Here is a 22,080-nt window from a genome sequence, read left to right on the forward strand (position 1 = left end):
TTTTTGAATTTCATGATATGTAATACAAATCTTCCTCATCTGATTCTTTAATAATTAATTAATTTGATTTTTCGATTTTCATTGAGAAAATATTTGAGAGTTTGATTTTGGGCAGATGGTATTGGACCTGAAAGATATTTTAATTAGAATTGAGTTGACGCCCTCTGTATATTCCATGATTTCATTTTATGAAATTTTCTGATTCCTTAATTTGCAAAATTGGAATTTGTCTGACTTAAAAAATTAATTATTATCGAAATTTTGGAATTTTAAATGTTCTTTCCATAAATGAAGAATTCATAGACTCATCGCATTTGAATTAGGTCGAAATATTAAAGCTAAAAATGAACAATATAAGAAAAGTCAGAAATGAATCAGATACAAACGAATGAATATAACGTTGATAAAATAACGGAATCAGATATTTTCTTTTTGAAAATTTCATCTACCAGTTTTCCTATTCTCAGAACTGGTAATGCAGATCTGCAGCTCTAAGATAACAACCTCCTTTTTTTTGAGCTATAATTTTCAACTGTTCAACAACACTGTTTTCAGTTTTTTATATCCTAAGAAAAATTATCGCGACAATTGAAAAATTGCTTGAATAAACTATCTAGTTATTATTTCCTGTTTCGTATTCAACTGTATTCATCACAGCATATTATAATTAAATATTTTCATGAATACTATTCAAATTGTTTCTAATGGAGTCAATATTTGAATCCCATTTCAACCTCGGTGAGGTCAAATTTATAATTCGCAATTTGACGTTTGTAACCTGGGTTGTTCACTCGACAATGAGGAAATTCACCTCGCCACTGCTTTCATCAGAGAATAATTAAATTAAATATTTCCATAGCAACTATTCGAATTGTTTCCAATAGCGTGAATATTCGAATTCCATTCCCACGTAAGTGTTCTCAAATTTAATATAATTTACAATTTAACGTTATTTGATGTGGGTAAAAGGAGTACAGATTTTGTTCAAGTGGATAAGTGTATTCAAATTCAATTATATTTACGATACTTGAAACATTCAATGTTGCATAGGTATTCGGAATTACGTTTAGGTGCATTTATACTGATTTATAATCAGTAAAAAAACTGGAAAGTCCCAATTACTAACATTTTTATTAGTGAGGAATCTGAAACTTTGAAAGTACCACACAGAGATCCCATATTTCCGCATGATAGAGATAAATATTCTGATTCACATAACTCATTAGAAGTAGGAATTCGTGGTGAATAATATGATATCACACAATTACACTTTCTAAATTTCATGATAAATGTTATACAAATCTTTCTCATCTGATTCTTTAATAATTAATCGATTTGATTTTTCAATTTTCATTGAGGAAATATATTAAAGTTTGATATTAGGCAGATGTTATTCGACCTGAAGGTTATTTTGATTAGAATTGAGTGGACGCCTTCTCTAAATTCCATGATTTCAAATATGAATTTTTCTGATTGCTTAATATTCAATAATGGACTTTGGGTGATATTAAAAATTAATCATTATTGAAATTTCAAATGTTCTCTCCATTGATGAAAAATTTTAAGAGTTATCTCATTTGGATTAGGTCGAAATGTTAAAGCTAAAAATAAACAATATAAGAAAAGTTAGTATAAAGAAATTAATCAGAAATAACGGAATTAGATATATTCGTTTTGAAAATTTCATCTACCGGTTTTCCCATTTTCAGAACTGGTAATGCAGATCAGCAGCTCTTAACTAACAACAACTTTTTTTTTTGCTCTGAATTCCAACTGTTCAACAACACTGTTTTCAGTTTTTCATATCCTAAAAAAAATTATCGCGACAATGGAAAAATTGCTTGAATCCATATCTAGTTATTATTTCCTGTTTCGTATTCAACCCCGCCGCTGTATTCATCACAGGATAATAGAATTAAATATTTCCATCATGGAAATTATTCAAATTGTTTCCATTGGCGTCAATATTTGAATCCCATTTAATATAATTCGCAGTTTGATGTGATGTGGGTTATTCCAGCGACAATGACACAAATAAAATTAAATATTCTCATGGAAAATATTCGAATTGTTTCCAATAGCGTGAACACGAGATTTCCATTTCCCATTTCTACCTCAGTCTGGTCAATATTAATATAATTTGCAGTTTGACGTCATTTGATGTGGAATACGGGTACAGATTTTGTTCACGTGGATTGATGGGTGATTTGAAATTCAATTATATTTACTATACTTGATGAAACATTCTATAATGCATATTTGGAATAACGTTTTGACGTATTTATACTGATTTAAATTCAGTTGAAGCCTGGAATGTCGTTTTGATTAGTGAGAAATCTAAAACGGAGAGATATTCGGAATTCTGAAACTCTGACATCACGATGAATAATTATACATCACACAATTACACCCTTCAAATTTTTTGATTAGTGATAAAAAATTTTCCTACAACAGCGTATTCTTCATAGCTTACTGAATTTCAAAACTATGTATTGCTTATGACGAGGCTTTTACTGTGAGAAATGTTATTTCTCACGGAACTTTGCCTACACTCCGCTTGATAGACCAATTAAATGGGCTTTTGAAAATTAATTCCTATGGAACGCAAGAAATGCATGCATATACAGGGTGGCCACTTTTTCAATGGGATTGTATTGGTAACTTTTAAACCATAAGAGTTAGAAGGTCGGTCAAATGAAGAAAAAGTTGCATGCATAGAAGCATTATCGAGCAGTTCAAACAAATCGAGATAATCAGGGCTGGTTATTGAGATATCATAAGAAAAGTAAATTCTGTCATTTTGATTTTTCTTTTTATCCCACTTCATTTCAAATATTATCAAAAAATGTTACAGGAATTTTTTATTCGACAGTAAATTGTTCTCAATTTGAAGTAATCAGATTTCGTATCCAACGTTTCGTGCTCTCTGGGCCACCCTCAACCTCATTTTTTCCAAGATATATTCGCATTTGGATTAGGTAGATATGTTGAAGTCAAAAATAAACATATAAGAGTCAGTATCTGTCTTCCTGAATATCATCCACATGAATGACTCTTTGTTTGAATGAGCTAATGTTTAAATGAAGAATCATTGATATGACTGACTTCATTGATGAACATTTAAAAATTCTTTCAAATGTACGACTTTTATCTCATTCATTAGTATTGATGATCCTTCATTTCAACATCGAACTCATCAAAGAAAAAGTTATTAATATGAATTACTTAATTAACGAACATTTGAGGAGTCATTCAAATGTTCAATGTTGAAATAACAATTCAAAATTTTATGAATTCAAATCAATGAACTTTTCACGAATTTGTGTATTTTTTGCAGGTTAGGGGTCAGACGTATGGATAGATACAGAAATCATCCAATATATGGAAAAATTGTCCACACGCCACACATGCAAAGCCCTGATAGAAATAGAGCATTTGGCGAATTGACTCACAATTTTGGCAGACTTCAACCAGGGGAACCACATAGGAGGTTGACAGCATTCAGATTATCAGGAGGTGGAAATCCGAGACAATTGCCAGAAACGAGTAGTTACCCACAAAGGGCCGGCAGTTTCCAACATCTTAAGGTAAGTTTCTTAACATATTCAATCAATCTAGAAAGAACCATCCACTATTTTAATCCAATGACAGTTAGACTTTCCAGACAATAAGCTCTACAAGAACATTCGTAATTCGCGATGGATCACTGTCACGCCACATTCTTTTTGTTTTATAGATTGTAACGTTACAATTGCCCATGAGACTCTAACGACTAATTTCTAGGGGAGTTTTGGCTTATTTGGCAACAAAACGCCCATCCAGGTTTTTACAAATTTAATGAAATTAAAATATGCAAAGATCGATCCTTTCCACTCTAAACAAATAATATTTAAATAAAACTTAACTTAAATCGGTTTTTAATGAATTACTCTGTTATTAGGATGGAACCTCTTCTGTAAATTATTTTCAGCCTTCTGAACACCAGATCTTATCAGGAAGCTATAGTATGTAATAACGCCAGATATTACGTCGGTATTCTCTCATATTCAGAAACTGAAGTGGTTTTACGTACGTTCTATTCCAAATTCTGTATCTCAAGGAAGTACTTCTTGATATTTTTCAATCCCAGAAAGGTTTCTGTTGTTTCAATCCCACGGGAGGTGCTTTGAGAAAATGAACAACGATATTAGAATATGTTAACCTGAATTTACAACTCCTTCTCAGATTTCTAACCAAGAAATTAAAAAGAAATCTTTACATTTATCATAAAATAAACCTGAGAAGAAGTTTTGTTGAAATTGTTCGACACAAAAAGAATCCTACCAAACCTGAAATATGTTTCGACAAGATGGACGACTCTAAAGAAAAACGACTGTTTCAAATTAAATTAATTCGTTCTGGTGAGATTATTACTTGTTGAATAAAAATATTCATGTCAACACTTACCAAGAACCCCGACACAATTCTCGCCGATAAATTGAATTCCAAATCTCAAATTAAACTAATAATGACTGAAATCTAAAACTCAGGTACGTATCCTTCCTGAAGTCTCGATAATTATCGAAAATCTTTCAGAAAATTCGTATCCGCGTTCCAACTGATGGCATAAGATTAATTGACAAATTACCGCGTCTTCGAAAATTCCAGTAGCGTAACATGGATTTAAGCGTGCAAAATATTAAAATACCTACTTGAGTCAGTGGCGTACCCAAGGGGAGATGAGGGGGATATAACTCCCCCAGGAGGAATACCCATTATAACACACAACGCTCAATAATTCAATAGTGCAAAATTCAAACAACGAATTCATCAACTAGCGGTTATATCAAAGTGCTCGATCTGTCGTCGGTACAATCATTATTTTCATACGGGGTATAAATAGCAAATTGATTATAAACAATCGCGTAAAAATCAATGAGATCCTGAAGTAAAAGCTTCGAACTACTCGAATTGAATCGCCGGCACCCCTGATAGCGATTTCTCTATTTTTTTAGGACCTTAAAGTAAATAAATATAAAACATAATTATATCTAATTATGCATTTGTCGCAAAAAATATCTTTGTCGGCGTTTTGGATTCCATTACTTACTACGTTAACATTTTCACTCTCAAAGATAGGTCAGTAGGTTCAGTATATTCTGTTGATTAGTTTGAGGTGTATGACGTGCAAATTTTATAACAGGACAATTGGAAAATCCCTGGTCTACCATAGTAAAACACATTTTCTTGGGAAAATTCGATTTTATTATTCAACATAGTTGCCTTCGAGGGCGATACAGCGGTTATAGCGATCTTCCAATGATATCTTCACAATGTCTGCTATCTCTATCAACTACACTTTACGGTCATTCAAAATTATTTCGTGGAATTTTTTGATTTTATTCCACTGAGCATGGTAACTGTTACCATGCTCACCTGACGAAGTCATGTTATCATGACGAAACAATTGTTGTGAAAATAAATATATGAAGCGGAAATAAGTTATTTTACTTTTTAATCATCAAGATGAATTTCCGACAAGTAAAGACTGAGACAATCGAACACTCGGGTCGATAATGATATAAATTGCAGAAAGAACTTCTCCTGATTAGAAAATAAGTGAGAAGACGACCTAATGCCATTTCACATTCCAATGCTGACGTTCTCTGCACCACTGTAATCGTTGCCGGCGATGCTCAACCGTCGGAGGTAATACAAGATGAGGTCGATAATGCTGCAGTCCAAAAGTCCTTATTCGGCGGGAAACCTTTCGGACAGTTACAGGATGGCCTTGTTCTCCTAACCTCTCATCAGGCAAAGATCGAGATTTCGCAAATCGGTCTCTAATGGCCATAAGTCTTAGACGTCGATCTTGAACTTCATTTGTGCCCCTTCGACGTCTGGTGTCTACTCTTCTTCGATTTTGGGCATTATCAAACCACGCTTGACAACATCTCATAACAGTAGTTGAATTTCTGTTCGTATAGTTAGCGATTTCTCGAAATGACAACCCCGCCTCAGTCGATTAGTATATTATCAGTAAACAGGATAATCACGTATTCTGTTTAACTGGGATCACCACGAGCATGCTGCTCCATACTCAGAATCCCCACGAAAAATAGATTTTCAAGTGGAACACTTGAAATATTCGCCCCAAATTCAGATAAAGAAATCTTCGATAAACCATTTCCATCATCCGCTTTTTTACTTCAATAATTCCCGCTTGTTAAGCTCGTGCTGGATTTCGAAGGTAATAGAAAAAAAATCTGCATTACAAACATCCCTTGAAGTTTGTTGAGGCAAAATTCCATTTACAGCAGTTTCTCCATACCTTTCTGCCGAAGTTCCAACAGGATATTCAGAATAGAAATTTCGGGAATAAGTTAACTTCTTCTAATGATATCGGCAAACAACAAACACTGCAAATTTTATGCAGGGGTTCGTTATTTCCTGAATCCTAAAGAATTTTCAACTCATTAAAAAAAGACGGAAAATAAATATTTACTTGCGGTGTTTGAACTCTGAGGTACACGGGTATTTTTTCAGGAGAAGATAACTATGAGAGTAACGGTTTTTTCACTACGAATTATATAATTTAAAAAGGTTATAATGGCCACTCTGACTCTAATTTTTTTTGACATTTCTTATGTCATTTGTATTCAGTGGGTTATGCCATTTAATTATGGAAACATGCACGCTTCAACATTACTTACGAATTGTTTATCAAAAGCAGTGCTCATCTGTGAATGGATTTGAGAGAGATTTTATTTATTTATTTATTTTTACAACAGGAACCTCAACAGAAAATCCAATAATGATCCAATAATCACAATGATAATAATATATGAAATAATTTCACACACTATGAGAAAATAATGGGTGACGTTTTAGGTCAAATTTTTATTCAAAGTCCACTTTACAAGTCTCTATACAACATACATGATGAATATAAAAAATAATTGATACAGGAAAAACTAAAGGAACGAAACAATAATGAAATATTCTCCACCGCGATGAAGAATATCATTCTTCATCTTCATCTGTGGTCTCCTATCAGGTTCTATATCTACCTGAGGTGAACCTGATTATTTCCTTGGTTTTATCTATCCAAACTCTGGTCTTCTTCAATAGTTCGCATGTTCTTGTTCATCAATAACTGATGAAATAAATAGATTTGTTCTGCATATTCCACATTCATAATCACTTCCATCTTGAGATTTCTTCTTTCCCTTTATGTTTGAAGCTTCAGATGGAGGAAGAACCTCGATAATATTCAACCCTAAAGACAGAGGTTTTTTTTTTTTTTGCTTTTCTTTGGAACAGATAGTGGAGATTATTGGAATCATCTGTCTCAAGACATCAACATTTGTTCTTGGATCGTTAATAATACATAAGTATAATCTATCTAATGAGAACATTAAGGACTCACAACTATCTTTCAGTAAATCAAATGTAACTTGAGCAGTTTTTAACCAAGAAGGTGAAGCGAAGAAAACACTTTCAAAAACGACATAACCTGTACTAATACTCGAGGTAAAAGCTTTAGGGAAAACTGCAATGAATTCCCCAGTTTCTTGGACTATTCTGCACAAAGAAACTCCTGATTCTATGAGAAGATTAGGTGGTAAAATATATTGATACAGGAAAAAATAAAGGAACAAAACAATAATGAAATATTCTCCACCGCGATGAAAAATATCATTCTTCATCTTCATCTGTGGTTTCCTATCAGGTTTCTGTATCTGCCTAAGGTGAACCTAATTATTTCCTTGGCTTTATCTATCCAAACTCTGTTCGTCTCAAATAGTTCGCATTCTCTTGTTTATCAATAACTGATGAAATAAATATATTTGTTCTGCATATTTCACATTCATAATCACTTCCATCTTGAGATTTCTTCTTTCGTTTAAAGTTAGAGGCTTCAGATGGAGGAAGAACTTCAATGATATATAACGCTAAAGACATTTCTCTCTTTTGCTTTTCTTTGGAGCACATAGTGGAGATTATTGGAATCATCTGTCTCAAAACATCAACATTTGTTCTTGGATCGTTAATAATACTTAAGTATAATCTATCTAATGAGAACATTGAGGGCTCACAACTATCTTTCGGTTAATCAAATGTAACTTGAGCAGTTTTCAACCAAGAAGGTGGAGCAAAGAAAACACTTTCAGAAACGACATAACCTGTACTGATACTGGAGGTTCAAGCCTTAGGGAAAACTGCAATGAATTCCCCAGGTTCTTGGACAATTCTGCACAAAGATACCTCTGATTCTATGAGAAGATTAGGTGGTAAAATATATTGATACAGGAAAAAATAAAGGAACAAAACAATAATGAAATATTCTCCACCGCGATGAAAAATATCATTCTTCATCTTCATCTGTGGTTTCCTATCAGGTTTCTGTATCTGCCTAAGGTGAACCTAATTATTTCCTTGGCTTTATCTATCCAAACTCTGTTCGTCTCAAATAGTTCGCATTCTCTTGTTTATCAATAACTGATGAAATAAATAGATTTGTTCTGCATATTTCACATTCATAATCACTTCCATCTTGAGATTTCTTCTTTCGTTTAAAGTTAGAGGCTTCAGATGGAGGAAGAACTTTAATGATATATAACGCTAAAGACATTTTTCTCTTTTGCTTTTCTTTGGAGCACATAGTGGAGATTATTAAATAAATAAATAAATAAATAAATAATTTATTGAATCTCTTAGGACAAATTATGTATGAGATAAGTCAATTAAATACAATATAATGCGACATATACTGGCACTAATAAATAAATATGTAGATATATAAAAGTACAATATACAGATAATATAAATACAAAAAAAGAAAGAAATTTGACATCAGGACAGTTTGTCATTCAGAAATTCAGCAACACTATAAAAACATTTTTTCAAAAGCATTGACTTAACAGTTTTTTTGTACCCTCGAGAGTCCAGGCGTTTAACATTTTTGGGAAGGTGATTAAAAAACTTAATGCCCTGGTACAGTGGAGAATTCTCGAACTTGGTAGTTCTATGCCTAGGGAAGCACAACATATCATCATTCCTGGTGCCATAACTATGATGATCCGAAAATTTTGACATCAGGGAAATGTTATCTCTAACGTATATCAGACAACTCAAGATAAATATACAAGGGAGAGGCAAAATTCTATATTTTAAGAAGGCGGGTCTGCATGACTCAAGCGGACCCAGACCGAGCATCATGCGAATAATGCGCTTTTGCGCAATGAAAATACGGCCGGCATCTGTCGAAGTTCCCCACAAAATAATGTTATAACTGATGTTACTGTATACCAGGCTGTAATAAACATTAAATAAGGATGTCAAAGGAAGAGAATTTTTCACTCTATTTATAGCAAAGTATGATTTGCTCAACTTTTTGCTGAGGTTATCTACATGATCGCTCCATCTGAGTCCGCCATCGACATAGACACCCAAAAATTTAGTGACGGACTTTGAGGTTAATGTTTCATGATCATATTTAATGGTCATAATGGTCAAAGGATGATTCGAGCGATTACTACATTTGAAAAATAAGCATTCCGTCTTGGATATATTCACCATTAGATTATCCAAATGACACCAGGAACAAAAGTCACGCATGATCAGGATTGTTAATAATACTTAAGTATAATCTATCTAATGAGAACATTGAGGGCTCACAACTATCTTTCGGTTAATCAAATGTAACTTGAGCAGTTTTCAACCAAGAAGGTGGAGCAAAGAAAACACTTTCAGAAACGACATAACCTGTACTAATACTGGAGGTTCAAGCCTTAGGGAAAACTGCAATAAATTCCCCAGGTTCTTGGACAATTCTGCACAAAGATACCTCTGATTCTATGAGAAGATTAGGTGGTAAAATATATTGATACAGGAAAAAATAAAGGAACAAAACAATAATAAAATATTCTCCGCTGCTAATAAGAATATCATTCTTCATCTTCATCCTTGATTTCCTATCTGGTTCTCTATCTGGCTAAGGTGAACCTGATCATTTCCTTGGCTTTATCGATCTAAACTCTGCTCTTCTCCAAGTTATCAGCGTATTCCTTGTACTGATTGTAATTGTTATCGATCTTGTTGGTGATGTTCAACTTTGTGATGTCTGCAACTCGATTTCTGATGGCTTCCAGGAGTCTTTTTCTGCTGGTTCAATATTTAAAATGAGAACATTCTTTATCTATAATGATAGACGTTTTCGATCAAATTTGTATTCGAAATCCACTTGACAAGTCTCTGTTCAATATACATGATGAATATAAAAAATATGGATACAGTAAAAAATAAAGGAACAATATCATCAATCCAACAGCCACAAGAGCACACTCCATACTCGAAATAGTCCACATTGAATTAGTTCAACAATGAACGAGGTGGATCAACGATAAAGAGCTCAGACAGAAATTCTGTTCGCAAGATGCTACACGAGATGTAAATCAGACGGAAATGTCTCTTTTGTTGCATCAATTCCTCAGCTCGCCCAGCCTAATCTCAAAATTAAATTTCGTTGGAAATTAGTTTGGGAAAGCCCCGTTATATGAAGCTATGAATAAACGGATACCTACTTGAGATAACTCGGATCTTCTGAACCTATTATAGGACCGCAACTGAAAGCCCCATTCAGACGACTAAGTTATCAAATTATAATTTCCAACAAACCTGTTGGAAGCCGAGTGCTTCGATGCTGGGGGAACGAAAAATTCTGCCACCGCGATCGATATATCGCATATATCTAACGGGATTTTCCAAGCGATAATCCAGTTATTACAAGATGATATTTCATCAAACGGTTCAATGCGCCAAAGTTTCGGATGATAGGTACCTAAGCCTGAATTTATTCGAAATGGCGAATCCTTAAAAATTCGGGAAATCAATTAATGTGAGTCGGGAAATTTTGAGCGCTCATTCATTCATGCGCCTGTTGGAAACCAAAGAACTTATACTGATGATGCACTCGATATACACATTGCTGTTCGCTGTTATTATTTGAAAAAAAATACAACTTTATGTGATCCTTTCATTCGGTTTCAGAAGCTCATAGTAAACCACACCTAGCTGGTCCCACCATATACAGAGCATGAGCTTGGCGCCATGAATATTTGGCTTGGCCGTCGATGATGATGCATGGCCGGGTAGTCCCCATGATTTTCTTCGCTTCTGATTATCGTAACGGATCCACTTTTCATCGCCAGTCACGATACGATGCAGAAAACCCTTTCTTTTATGTTGCTGAAGCAGCTGTTCGCAAGTGAAAAAACGCCGTTCAACGTCTCTCAGCTTCAGTTCGTACGGCACCCAATTTCCTTGCTTTTGGATCATTCCCATGGCTTTCAAACGCTTGGAAATGGTTGTTCGGTCAACTCCCAATGCTTCAGCAAGTTCTTCTTGCGTTTGACACGAATCTTCATCAAGCAAAGTCGCCAATTCTTGATCTTCAAAGATTTGCGGCCGCCCGGAACGCTCCTTGTCTTCCACGTCGAAATCGCCACTTTTGAAGCGTCGAAACCATCCGCGAACACTTGAATCATCGACACAACCTTCTCCATAAGCTTCCTGAAGCAACCGATGCGCCTCGGCAGCAGATTTCTTCAAATTGAACCAATAAAGTGAAACTTCCCGCAAATGACGTCGACTCGGCTCAAATTACGACATTTTCACGATTTCAAAAATTTATGATGCGAAAAAATTTCAACTGATGTGTTAGTGTGGAATTGTTGACAGATGAATAAACTTTGATTATGACATATGTAACCATTAAATACTCGCACAGTATTGGTGGCGCCATCTCTTACAAAAAACGGGAAAGACTTATTCACACACCTTATATTATTACATAACCGCTTGGCGTGATCGTCTTTCAGCGGCTGCGCACCTCTAGTAACCGCAGGTAATTAAATAGTCACCTAGCTTTTCTAGCTGCTTGCTGAGGTTGGATTGGATCTTCATATAAAGATACGACGACGGCTTGTGTTGTTTTCATGCAATGTACTCCGAATTTACCCAATTTAGTCCTAATTACTCGGTCTGTACCGGAGAGGTATATGTACCTATTGCCTGCTAAGGTGACGCCATTTGATGTGAGAATATCTTGATTATCGAAACCTTGTACTATTTTCTGCATTTCTTCTTTTGAGACATCGAATCCTTCGGATCTGGCCCAAACGTTCCCGTCGTGTCCTGCAATAGCAGCTTTTGATACACAACGAGAGGCAAGGAGTTGTTTGTTGAAAGGTTCTCCAAAAAAAAAATACTCATGACCCGAAGAATCATTTTGATTAACTGAAAGACACAATATCAAATCAATTGATAGATTATTCCATACAGAATCATGTATTTTTCAGTTTGAAAATACCGAGAGTTTGTTTCCATTGAAATAAATTCATAACTAGTATAACAATTTATTTCTTGAATTCAAGAACATAAAATTGATGCATTACTTCCTAAGAAAAAAATGGTTTTCTTCAAAATATTCTGTCTGATTTTGATTGTTATTATACTTTTTATCTGTCTCTTGTTTGAATGAATTCTTGATTAATTGAACTGGTTTGTTTTCCTCTACGATTTCGTGCCAACCGTTCGTGCTTTGATCCTAAAGTATCGGAAAATGCTTCGAAGGAATGTAGTTCAAGCCTGATTTCTATGGAATGGTCAATAGGAATGATGTTGAATTCAGTTGAATTAATTTCCCCAATTCAAAAAATTAATAATAAATTTTTCACTTCATCGTAGAATACAAGTACAAGGGCAACTCCAGTACCTCTTAGTACATTGAAGAAGGATCCCTTGAAGAAATAAGTAGCACCTTCTATTTTGCCAATCTTCATCCACCAGTCAAAAGTGTCCTTATACTTGTACATCTGCCTGACGCCTTCTGACTGTATCGAATGGATAGTAGGTAATACCAGATACAGTAGTGACAGCTTGAGCAATAAGGAATGGGATGAGGAATGGTGTATTCTTAGGATCGGGCAACATTTCCCCATCTGTGTCGAGAAGACCAGATCATATCAGATCAATTAATCAAGAATTAATTCAAACACAAATTTTAAAGATAGTTAATCCATATGATCGTCTCGATCGCTTGTCATTGTAAAAAACTGGTTATACATTTATCATACAAAGTATTGTCCATCGATGGTCACTACTTTCTCCCACCTTTCGGGCAGCGTACGAATCCCTCGTTGAAAAAACTGGAGCGATCCACAAATCGATCCAATTTTTCACTTCTTCCTAAGAACGGAAGTTCTGGTCAGCCAGGCCGTGTGCCATTGATCGAAATAAGTGATAGTCCGAGAGAGCAACGTCTGGAGAATACGGCGGGTAGGGTAGTACTTTCCATTTCAACGTTTCCTAGTATGTCTTGACATTTTCCCAACATGCGTTCGAGCATTGTCATGCTGTAAAATCATTTCATCATGCTCGGCTCAAACGCATGAATTGCGTTCAATAAAGATCGCCTGTGATTGTTTCAGTCGGTTTTAACAACTCATAATGCACTACGCCGAGCTGGTCCCAACAAACATAGAGCATGACCTTGAAAACATAAACCAATTTTTCGTCTCAAGTCACAATGCGATGCAGGAATCCCTTTCGTCCTTGCCTTCCAAGCAGCTGTTCACAAGCAAGCAAACGCCGTTCAACATCTCTCGGCTTCAACTCGTACGACACCCAATTTCCTTGTCTCTAAATCATTTCCATGACTTCCAGGCGTTATGAAATGGCTCATTGCGTCATTTCCAATGATCCTGCCAATTCTTGTTGCGTTTGACACGAGTCTTGATCAAGTAATGCCGCAAGTTCTGCATCTTCGAAAACCTTCCTCCTTCCACCGTCATGCTGGCCTTCGACGTCAAAATCACCATTGAAGCACTGAACCACTCTCGGCAGGTTCCTTCACCAATAGAGGCCTCACCATAGATATTTGAGAGCATTCGATGAGCCTCAGCCGCATTTTTCTTTATATTAAAACAGAAAATTGAAACCTCCGCAAATCACGAGAATTTAGCACGTAAGCTGATATATTTAATCGAGAATAATTTCATGATGCAGACCCAAATCGACTAATATTTCGATGGCGTTTTGTTAACAAATACCTAAGCTTATTGTATGACATCTATGATCTATTCATTACGACTACCACTTACCGCTACAGCCATCTATTGCAAAACGGCGAAAGCAAAGTTGTACACCTAATATAATACTAGTGCAGTAGGCATTGATATTCTTCCATCAGTTCAAAACTTAAAAACGAGCCACGAAATGGCAAGTTTTTGAATTAATTAGCGTTAGAATGAGTCTTCGGTACGAGTTTAAATAATCATTATCCTTCTCTCCAATTCACGTGCTTTTGACGGATTTCATAAAAGCTTCAAATATTGACGAAGAGGTCAATGTGAGTGTCACAATACTCACTACAATAAAGCCTTATTAATGGACAAAGCAAGTAAGCTTCTATTCATGTAATGAATTCCTGGAATATAATATATTATGCTGATAGTTATGTAAAAAGAGAATGGAGTATATCAATATGTAACTAGCTCCCGACGTAATAGCTTTTTTGCATATCCAGATGATTCTCAAGCCGGATATTACACTCAACCAGAGGAAATGAAACACATCTTCATATCCTGTGCATAAGCCGATGTAAACATCTTTGTTGCATTTCCTTATGGCAGCTAGATATAAATTAAACCTCGACATTGCAAGTAATTTCTCTTATCTTCGATTACCTGCCTATGAACGTAGTAGAATAGTGATCACATATGTTTACGGGTAGGTGAGTCTAACAAATGATGTTATTTGATTTCTTTCATGTAATTTCAATACAGAATCACACACATAACATAAAATGGGTTTTTTCATGGAATTCAGCAACAACATTTCAGCAACATTATTGGCGGTCACGAGAAAATCCGAATACTCTTGGTAAGAAGTCTTGATAAGAGGCATATCTGCCCACAAGTCAGGAGTCAAGTAGGCGTAAGTCTTGGCGATAGCAGCAAAAGTTGCTTTAGCGAAGTTACCCATTGTTCCAGTAGAACCTCTAGCAATCTTCAATACCAGCCATTTGCAACTTCTTGGGAACTGGAGCTGACACAATTCACACAATGCCAGTTCCTCTAGGTGCTGGAATGAGTCTCACAGTAACACCGCATTTACCGGTTACCTTGCATGGTACTGTGTGGAGTTTACCAATCTTATTACCTCAATAACCTCTTACTGGAACAAAAGAAACCTTGGCAAGAATAATAGCACCACGAATGGCAGTTGCGACTTCCATGCTGCACTTTACACCTAAACCAATAGCAACAAAAGCCTTGAATCTAGTACACTGACCAGCAAGAGTACATGTAGAAATATACTGTCAAAATTACAATCTATCTCTACATATTTTAAAACGTGTTGAACCATCATAGTACCTATACCTAATCTTCTGTAAGGGTACAAGCAGCCCAATGTCATTATATACAGTCTACGACTTTTTTCTGATGTATCAATGCGACAGCATACAGTACCCACTTAAATATAATTTATTCATCTAAAAAAATTTTGACGCTGGAGGTTTGTCATCTTTAGAGCCAGTTTGGGATAAATATTTCACAATATCCACCCAATTCCAACCTCTAGGTTTTTCACCTTTATTATCAAGCCTATTCCATTGTCTTCGCTTCTGTGCTTTAGTTAATTGTTCCTTTTTTGGGGCTTTCTTAGAATCCTGAGCAATTTCAACATCATCAGAAATAGTTAGTCTTTCAATTGAAGAAGGATCGATTTTATCAGGCTGCACAACAATTAACTCTTCAAATTTTTCTTTCACAGCTTCAAATAGAGAATATGTCATTGACATGCCCAGAAATTGTGTGCCCTGTTCAATCACCAATTCTCTTATTTTTTCTTTTACACAAGGAACTACGTGTTTGTTATAAAATGTGTCTAAATTTATTTTAGGTAGTTCTTCGGGGTAGTTCTCAGTCCATTCTATCTCAAGTAAAAATGATTTTATACTTTCATTTTCGCCATACTTGTAATGAAAAATTTTTTCATTGTAATATGCTAATTTAGCGAGTTCGCCTGCTTCTAATACGTCTTTATAAAATTTATCATTATAAGAAACAGGGAAAACAACACTATTCAATTGCTTGAGTTGCTTGATGTTATGAGGAGTAACATTTCCTAATTCTATGTTATGATTCAATTTGATAAATTTTAAAATAAATAATCTTATCGGTAGAGCTTAATGCGTAACCCCAAAATATAAATCCATAAAGCGAGAAAAATTGACAATTTTACACAGATGTCCGAGCAATTACGATATTTCCCTTTTCAGTTGGAAAATAACGGCAAATATTGATATGCTTGAAATTTAACTTCGAGAAATCGAGTTAGAAATGAGAAAGTCTGATTTTCTTCGTTACCGATCGATTTCTATATTCAGCCCCTATATAAGTTTAGCGTTCCACGAACTACTTCGTATTGAACTTGTATAAAGTCTATGGTGGTAGATTCGAAGAATTTCTCACTTCGATGCACACAGCTATCGGTATACCAGAAAACTCAATTTAATCCTTATATCCTTTCTGGTTCTCTTGGAATATGAAGAATAGGGGTTGAGGGATGAACACTATTACGATTATGTGCAGCGTTCATTCGAAACGTTCGGCCGCTAAAGTACGGAATGTAAAGCAGATGGAAATTGAGTAGATTTTGTGGAGTTGCTTCCAATTTATTTTTTAAACCCCCCCATATTTCACCGTTCGAATTTTCACGGATCCATGAAGTGATTTCATGACCTGAAAAATTAACTCTTTATATAATAAATTAAGAGGGGTGAACTCAGAAGCTTTTGTGCGCTCGTCATTTATCAGCCACCCTTGGAGGCCCCAGAACTGCGTATTATTATATTCAAAGAAAATTATGAACATTTTCTGGTATACAAAATAAATTTCGTAATGTGAAGGTTTACAGGATATTTCAAATCGTAAGAAAAGAGTAATATGATTGCATAAATACGTCAAATTCTTAGGCTCTTTCCCCACGAATTCTACGGGCCAGTTGGATATCCTTGGGAATAATAGTCAAATAGTGACACGCTTGGCATTGATAGCACACAAATTTGTGTTAATTTATATGCGAATAGGCATATTATTAATAAAACATGAAGAAAGGAGGTTTAGACCTATAAACTGTCATGATACACATAAATTACATAGGCATACAACTTCCGCCGTTTTTTCCCAAAATTCGAGGCTTTATTGTAAAGAACTGGTTATACATTCATGATTTTCATGGGATTGTCCATCGCTTGCCACTATTTTCTCCCATCTTTCGGGCAACCTAAAAATCCCGCATTCAAAAAACTAGTCGTCTTTTGAAGAGATCCAATTTTTTACTTCCTCATGCGACCGGAAGTGCTGGTCAGCCAGGCCGTGTGCCATTGATCGAAACAAGTTATAGTCCGAGGAAGCAACGTCTGGAGAATACTGCGGGTGGGGTAGGACTTCTCATTTCAACGTTTCCAATTATATCTTGACCACTTTCGCAATATTTGGTCGAGCATTGTCATGCTTTAAAATCACTTTATCATGTTTCTCGTTGTATTGCAGCCGTTTGTCTTTCAATGCTCGCCTGTGATTGTTTCAGTCGGTTTTAACAACTCATAATACACTACGCCGAGCTGATCACACTAAATACTGAGCATTACCTTGGAATCGTGAATATTCAGTTTGGTCGTCAACGTGAGAGCATGGCCGAGATATCCCCATGATTTTCTGCGCTTGGGATTATCGTAATGAACCAATTTTTCGTCTCCAATCATAATGCGATACAGAAATCTGTTCCGTTTTTGCCTTGCAAGCAGCTGTTCACAAGCAAACAAACTCCGCTCAACAGGTCTCGGCTTTAACTCGTACAACACCCATTTCCTTATTTTTTTCAATCATTTCCATGCCTTTCAGGCGTTTTGAAATGGCTTGGTGCATCTTCGAAAACCTTCTCTCTATCACCGCCATGCTGGTCTTCGACGTCAAAATCACCGTTTTTGAAGCGGCAAGTTCTTTCACTAAAAGCGTTCTCATCATAGGTATTTGAGAGCATTCGATGAGTCTGAGCCGCAGATTTCTTCAAATCAATGAAGAAAATTAAAACCTCCCGCAAATGACGGGAATTTTGCTTATAAGCTGACATGTTTAATCGAGAATAACTTTATGATGCAGACACAAATCGACTAATATTACGGTGGTGTTATGTTCACGAATTGTTTATTACATATTTTAGAAATATGCTCTTGGGAATTGTCAAGTCTCATAAGAAAAATCAGCAGTCTTGTGGATCCAGGTGGTTCTTGAAAACATCCACACACAACGAATTCAAACGTTTAATTTTTTAGGATTAAATAGTCGAAATATTATTTACACGAATCTAATATCTAGCTATTGGAGGATTGTAGTGGCCATGTAGAAAAAATGAAGGTTCATAAGAAATCAGAATATTCTTTATGAATTCCCTTTTCTTAATTTTTTTCTATCTTATGAGAGAAAACATTCACTCACAAAATTCCATTCACCTGAAAAAATCTTCTAGGAACATTTCTTGGAAAATCTGCAATTGTTGATCAGGCTAAACAAAACTAAATCGACCAACCACATCATCCGCTCTGCCAGCTTTCTAAAATCATTTCATAATATTCATTTTTTCTTCATGCGAATCCTTTTTTTCCGAATGAAAATTCTTACTCCCATGAAAGTCTGAGTGGAAATGAATCTACGCTACGCACAATGGACATATCAGAGATGTAGATTTGCAGACATAGAGAACGTATTCTCCTCTTGTTGCTAATTGGACTTTCACTTATTGTGGAAGGCTAGAGCAATGGAAAGAGGGGAAAACGTTGTCCTTCTCCGTTTGGCTTTCGGCATTACCCATGCATCTCTTTCTAACCCATAAACTAACACATGATAAAACTTGCCAGCACTGTTTATACTGTTCTGTGGTTTTCATATTCTAATATTCTTCTTGAATATTCTATAGTTCTGATCATAGGCGTAACGAGAAGGTGTAACTGAAAACATAACCGTCCTATATTTTTCGATATAAAAAATTTCGGGCAAGTTCAAAAGTCGGCTAATGGGAGATTCGTTTATTCTAACATCGCTTACTCGAACTTTTGAAAAATTCAGTATAAATGTTCTGGAAAGAATCGTTATATACATAGGCGTTATGAGAGGGGTTTTTGGGGATAAAACCCTTCTCATTAATCAGAAAAAATTGAAAAAATTGTAAGTAACAATTTAAAAAAAAAATTGAAAGATTTTGCTTTTTCAAAATGAGGTTACCATATACCCCACCCCCCTTGAATTACGCCACTGGTTCTGATGATATTATCAGCTTGGAATTTCGATTGGAGCGGGAAGTTATTACATATATCAATACCAAAAAACTCCTTTGGTTTTCATGACACGGAAAATTCAATTTTCTATGGTTCTAGTGCAGCGAAACTCTGCAGTTGTTCATTTCCATCGAATATACAGTTCTGAAATTTCAAAGGACCAAAACTACGGAACCCCTGGTCGGGTCATAACCATTAACGAACTTGAAGGCGGTATTTGAGATCAAACTCATTCTGAAACCTGAAAGTTTTCTGGGTATTTCGTTCAAACATTATCTTGGGATGGACGGACAAAATCAAATTTGAGGATACATCAGTAAATCGAACCTTATCGTTGGAGACCATCCCCATCTAAAAATTCGAAACTTATAGTCATTGAGATGAAGTGTGTAGTCGTTCATGAGAAACAGTCGATTACGAGTACACAACTAGTTTGCTTCCCAGTATTCATAACCTATTTTTGTTTATTTCCAGGAATTGATCAAAACAGAAAGAGCTAGAGAACTTCATGATCAAAGGGTGGCAGAAGAGGATGCAGCAAGAGCTGAAGCATTGAAGAGTTTGACTAATTATGGAAATCAGCGAGCTTCTATGTGAGTTTATCTCAATTAATACTAAAGGGTTTTCCATTCAAAGGTTTCATTTTAAATAGCCTTCTATTTAGTCAGTGGTCAATTATGAATAAGTCATCTTTCGAAATTTGACAAGTGAAAACTACGCCATTATTAAAAATGGAACTATACCCGCTTCAACTACACATTGAAATTGTAAAAATTCCCTACAAAAATGGTGAAAAAATTGCAGTCACAGTTCACAAAACTAAACCACTGTTGGGTCGTCGTGAAGCACCTTCTAGCTTCTAGGTCGGCAATAGTGAAACAGGTTGAAAAATTTGAGCTGTCAGGACAAGTTAATGATGTGAACTAGCCCATCTTACCACATCTTGAATCCCGCACTCTTCTCTGATAACCATATATATCTCACTCAAAATGAAACCTTTTATTGAAAAACCCTTCATCTTCACCAAGAAATGTTTGAAATTTATGACGAAAGTATTAGGTGTCGTAAAAAGAAATCTTTAATTTTCCAATAGATGTCTTTAGTTATCTCTATCTCGCGTTGTTTAAGTCCGATCGGGCACTAGATGGCGTCAGAAAGATGAGATTTCGTACTACAAAAACTTTTGTGATAGTTTTGTGATTAGTTGACTCGGTTTAGTTTGAGCGCGCGTCGAAGATGAACACTTGCATGGAGAAAATATTTAAGAGTTTTCCGATGTATGGGTACCACATGAGTAAGTAAACCTCATAGAACGAATTTCCATTTGAGAATCACCGCTGAATCGCAACAAAATAAACCCATTTATGAATCGGTTGGTGACTGGTGATGAAAAGTGGATCACTAACGACAACGTCAAGCAAAAACAGTTGTGGTTGAAATGCGGTGAGCTGACGGAAACGGTGTCTAAGATAGGATTGACGGCCAGGCAAGTTCTGGTGTGAGTGGCAGAGAATTATCTGCTATGAGCTGCTCGCTTACGGCACAACTGTTAACTCGGAACTCCCCCACTCCCCAGTGTGGGGGATATGATTTAACGCAAAATCACTTGGATTGCGACTGATTCCGTCGTGCACGCAGGTCGAGAGACTTCAGACCCGACTAACAGATCCCCCCACTACGCTTGCCAGCCGCCGTTCGCGATGACCAGATTTTTATTTGATAATGCACCCGGCACCGCACACATGTTCCGATTCTTCCACTGTTCCATTGAAGCCAGAGCGACTTGGAGATTTGTACGCTAAATCCCATGGTTCCGAGTGATTTTTCCAAACCTTTATACAGTTGACTGCTGCTCGGAATAGCTCGGTAGTGTTCACATCATACCAGGTTCTGAGATTTTTCAACCATGAAATTCGTCTCCTTCCAAAACCCCGTTTTCCCATCACTTTGCCCTGCAATATGGTCTGCAGTAACTGAAATCTGTTTTCATTTCTCATTATGAGCCCAAGGTATTGGAGTTTCCGAATTTTCACAGTTTCCACCAACCTTCTGAGAACTTCCTGGTTAGTTATGTGATCTATCCACGATATCTTCAAGATCCTTCGATACAACCACATCTCGAATGCCTTGAGCTTCTTTGTTGTGGCTTGAGTGAGTGTCCACTATTCTACACCGTAGAACAAAATGGAAAAGACATAACAACGCAGGAGTCTTATTTTGGTGTTGTGAAAATCTACTGCCTCAATTTTTTGCCAGAAGGAATGAAGGCTTCTATGGGAGAGGTACAATGATATTACCTTCAGAATGGCAACAAGTTATTGAAAACAACACGGTGCGCATATTTGACTCAAATCGAATCATTCTAACTATGGTAATTAAAGCCTTGTTTCTCATGCAAAAATAATGGATTTTTCACTTTATATTTTCAAATTACATCAATGGTTGTTTTTCACATAATACTCAAATAACACAGTACAGTGCATCCCATTTTGGGTGAGACAGCCAGGTTTCTCGCTTGTTATTTAAGATAGAGCCTTGCGGTTTTCACGTTCCTGTCCTACTTTTTCGTGAAACTCAAGTTGGTCTAATCAGATTTTGCATAAATGTTTCCGTTCAAGAGATACAGGGCGATTCAAGAAATTGATACTTTTCGGACACCTCCTTTATCTCCGAAGTTATTAGAAATAATGCTGAGC

The 22,080-nt window shown here is 35.9% G+C and overlaps 1 protein-coding gene across 2 annotated transcripts in view; it reads left to right on the forward strand.

The window, feature by feature from the left end:
• The window catches only part of LOC123685733, a 155,791-nt gene that overhangs the window by 111,898 nt on the left and 21,813 nt on the right, over positions 1-22,080 (forward strand). For both annotated transcript variants that reach the window (XM_045625572.1, XM_045625573.1), the window contains exons 3-4: positions 3,338-3,587; positions 19,859-19,977. In XM_045625572.1, coding sequence (XP_045481528.1) covers positions 3,338-3,587; positions 19,859-19,977 — 369 coding nt within the window. The remainder of the gene's footprint in view (positions 1-3,337; positions 3,588-19,858; positions 19,978-22,080) is intronic.

The sequence above is a fragment of the Harmonia axyridis genome, chromosome X (genome assembly GCF_914767665.1).
Source record: "Harmonia axyridis chromosome X, icHarAxyr1.1, whole genome shotgun sequence".
NCBI lineage: Eukaryota > Metazoa > Arthropoda > Insecta > Coleoptera > Coccinellidae > Harmonia > Harmonia axyridis.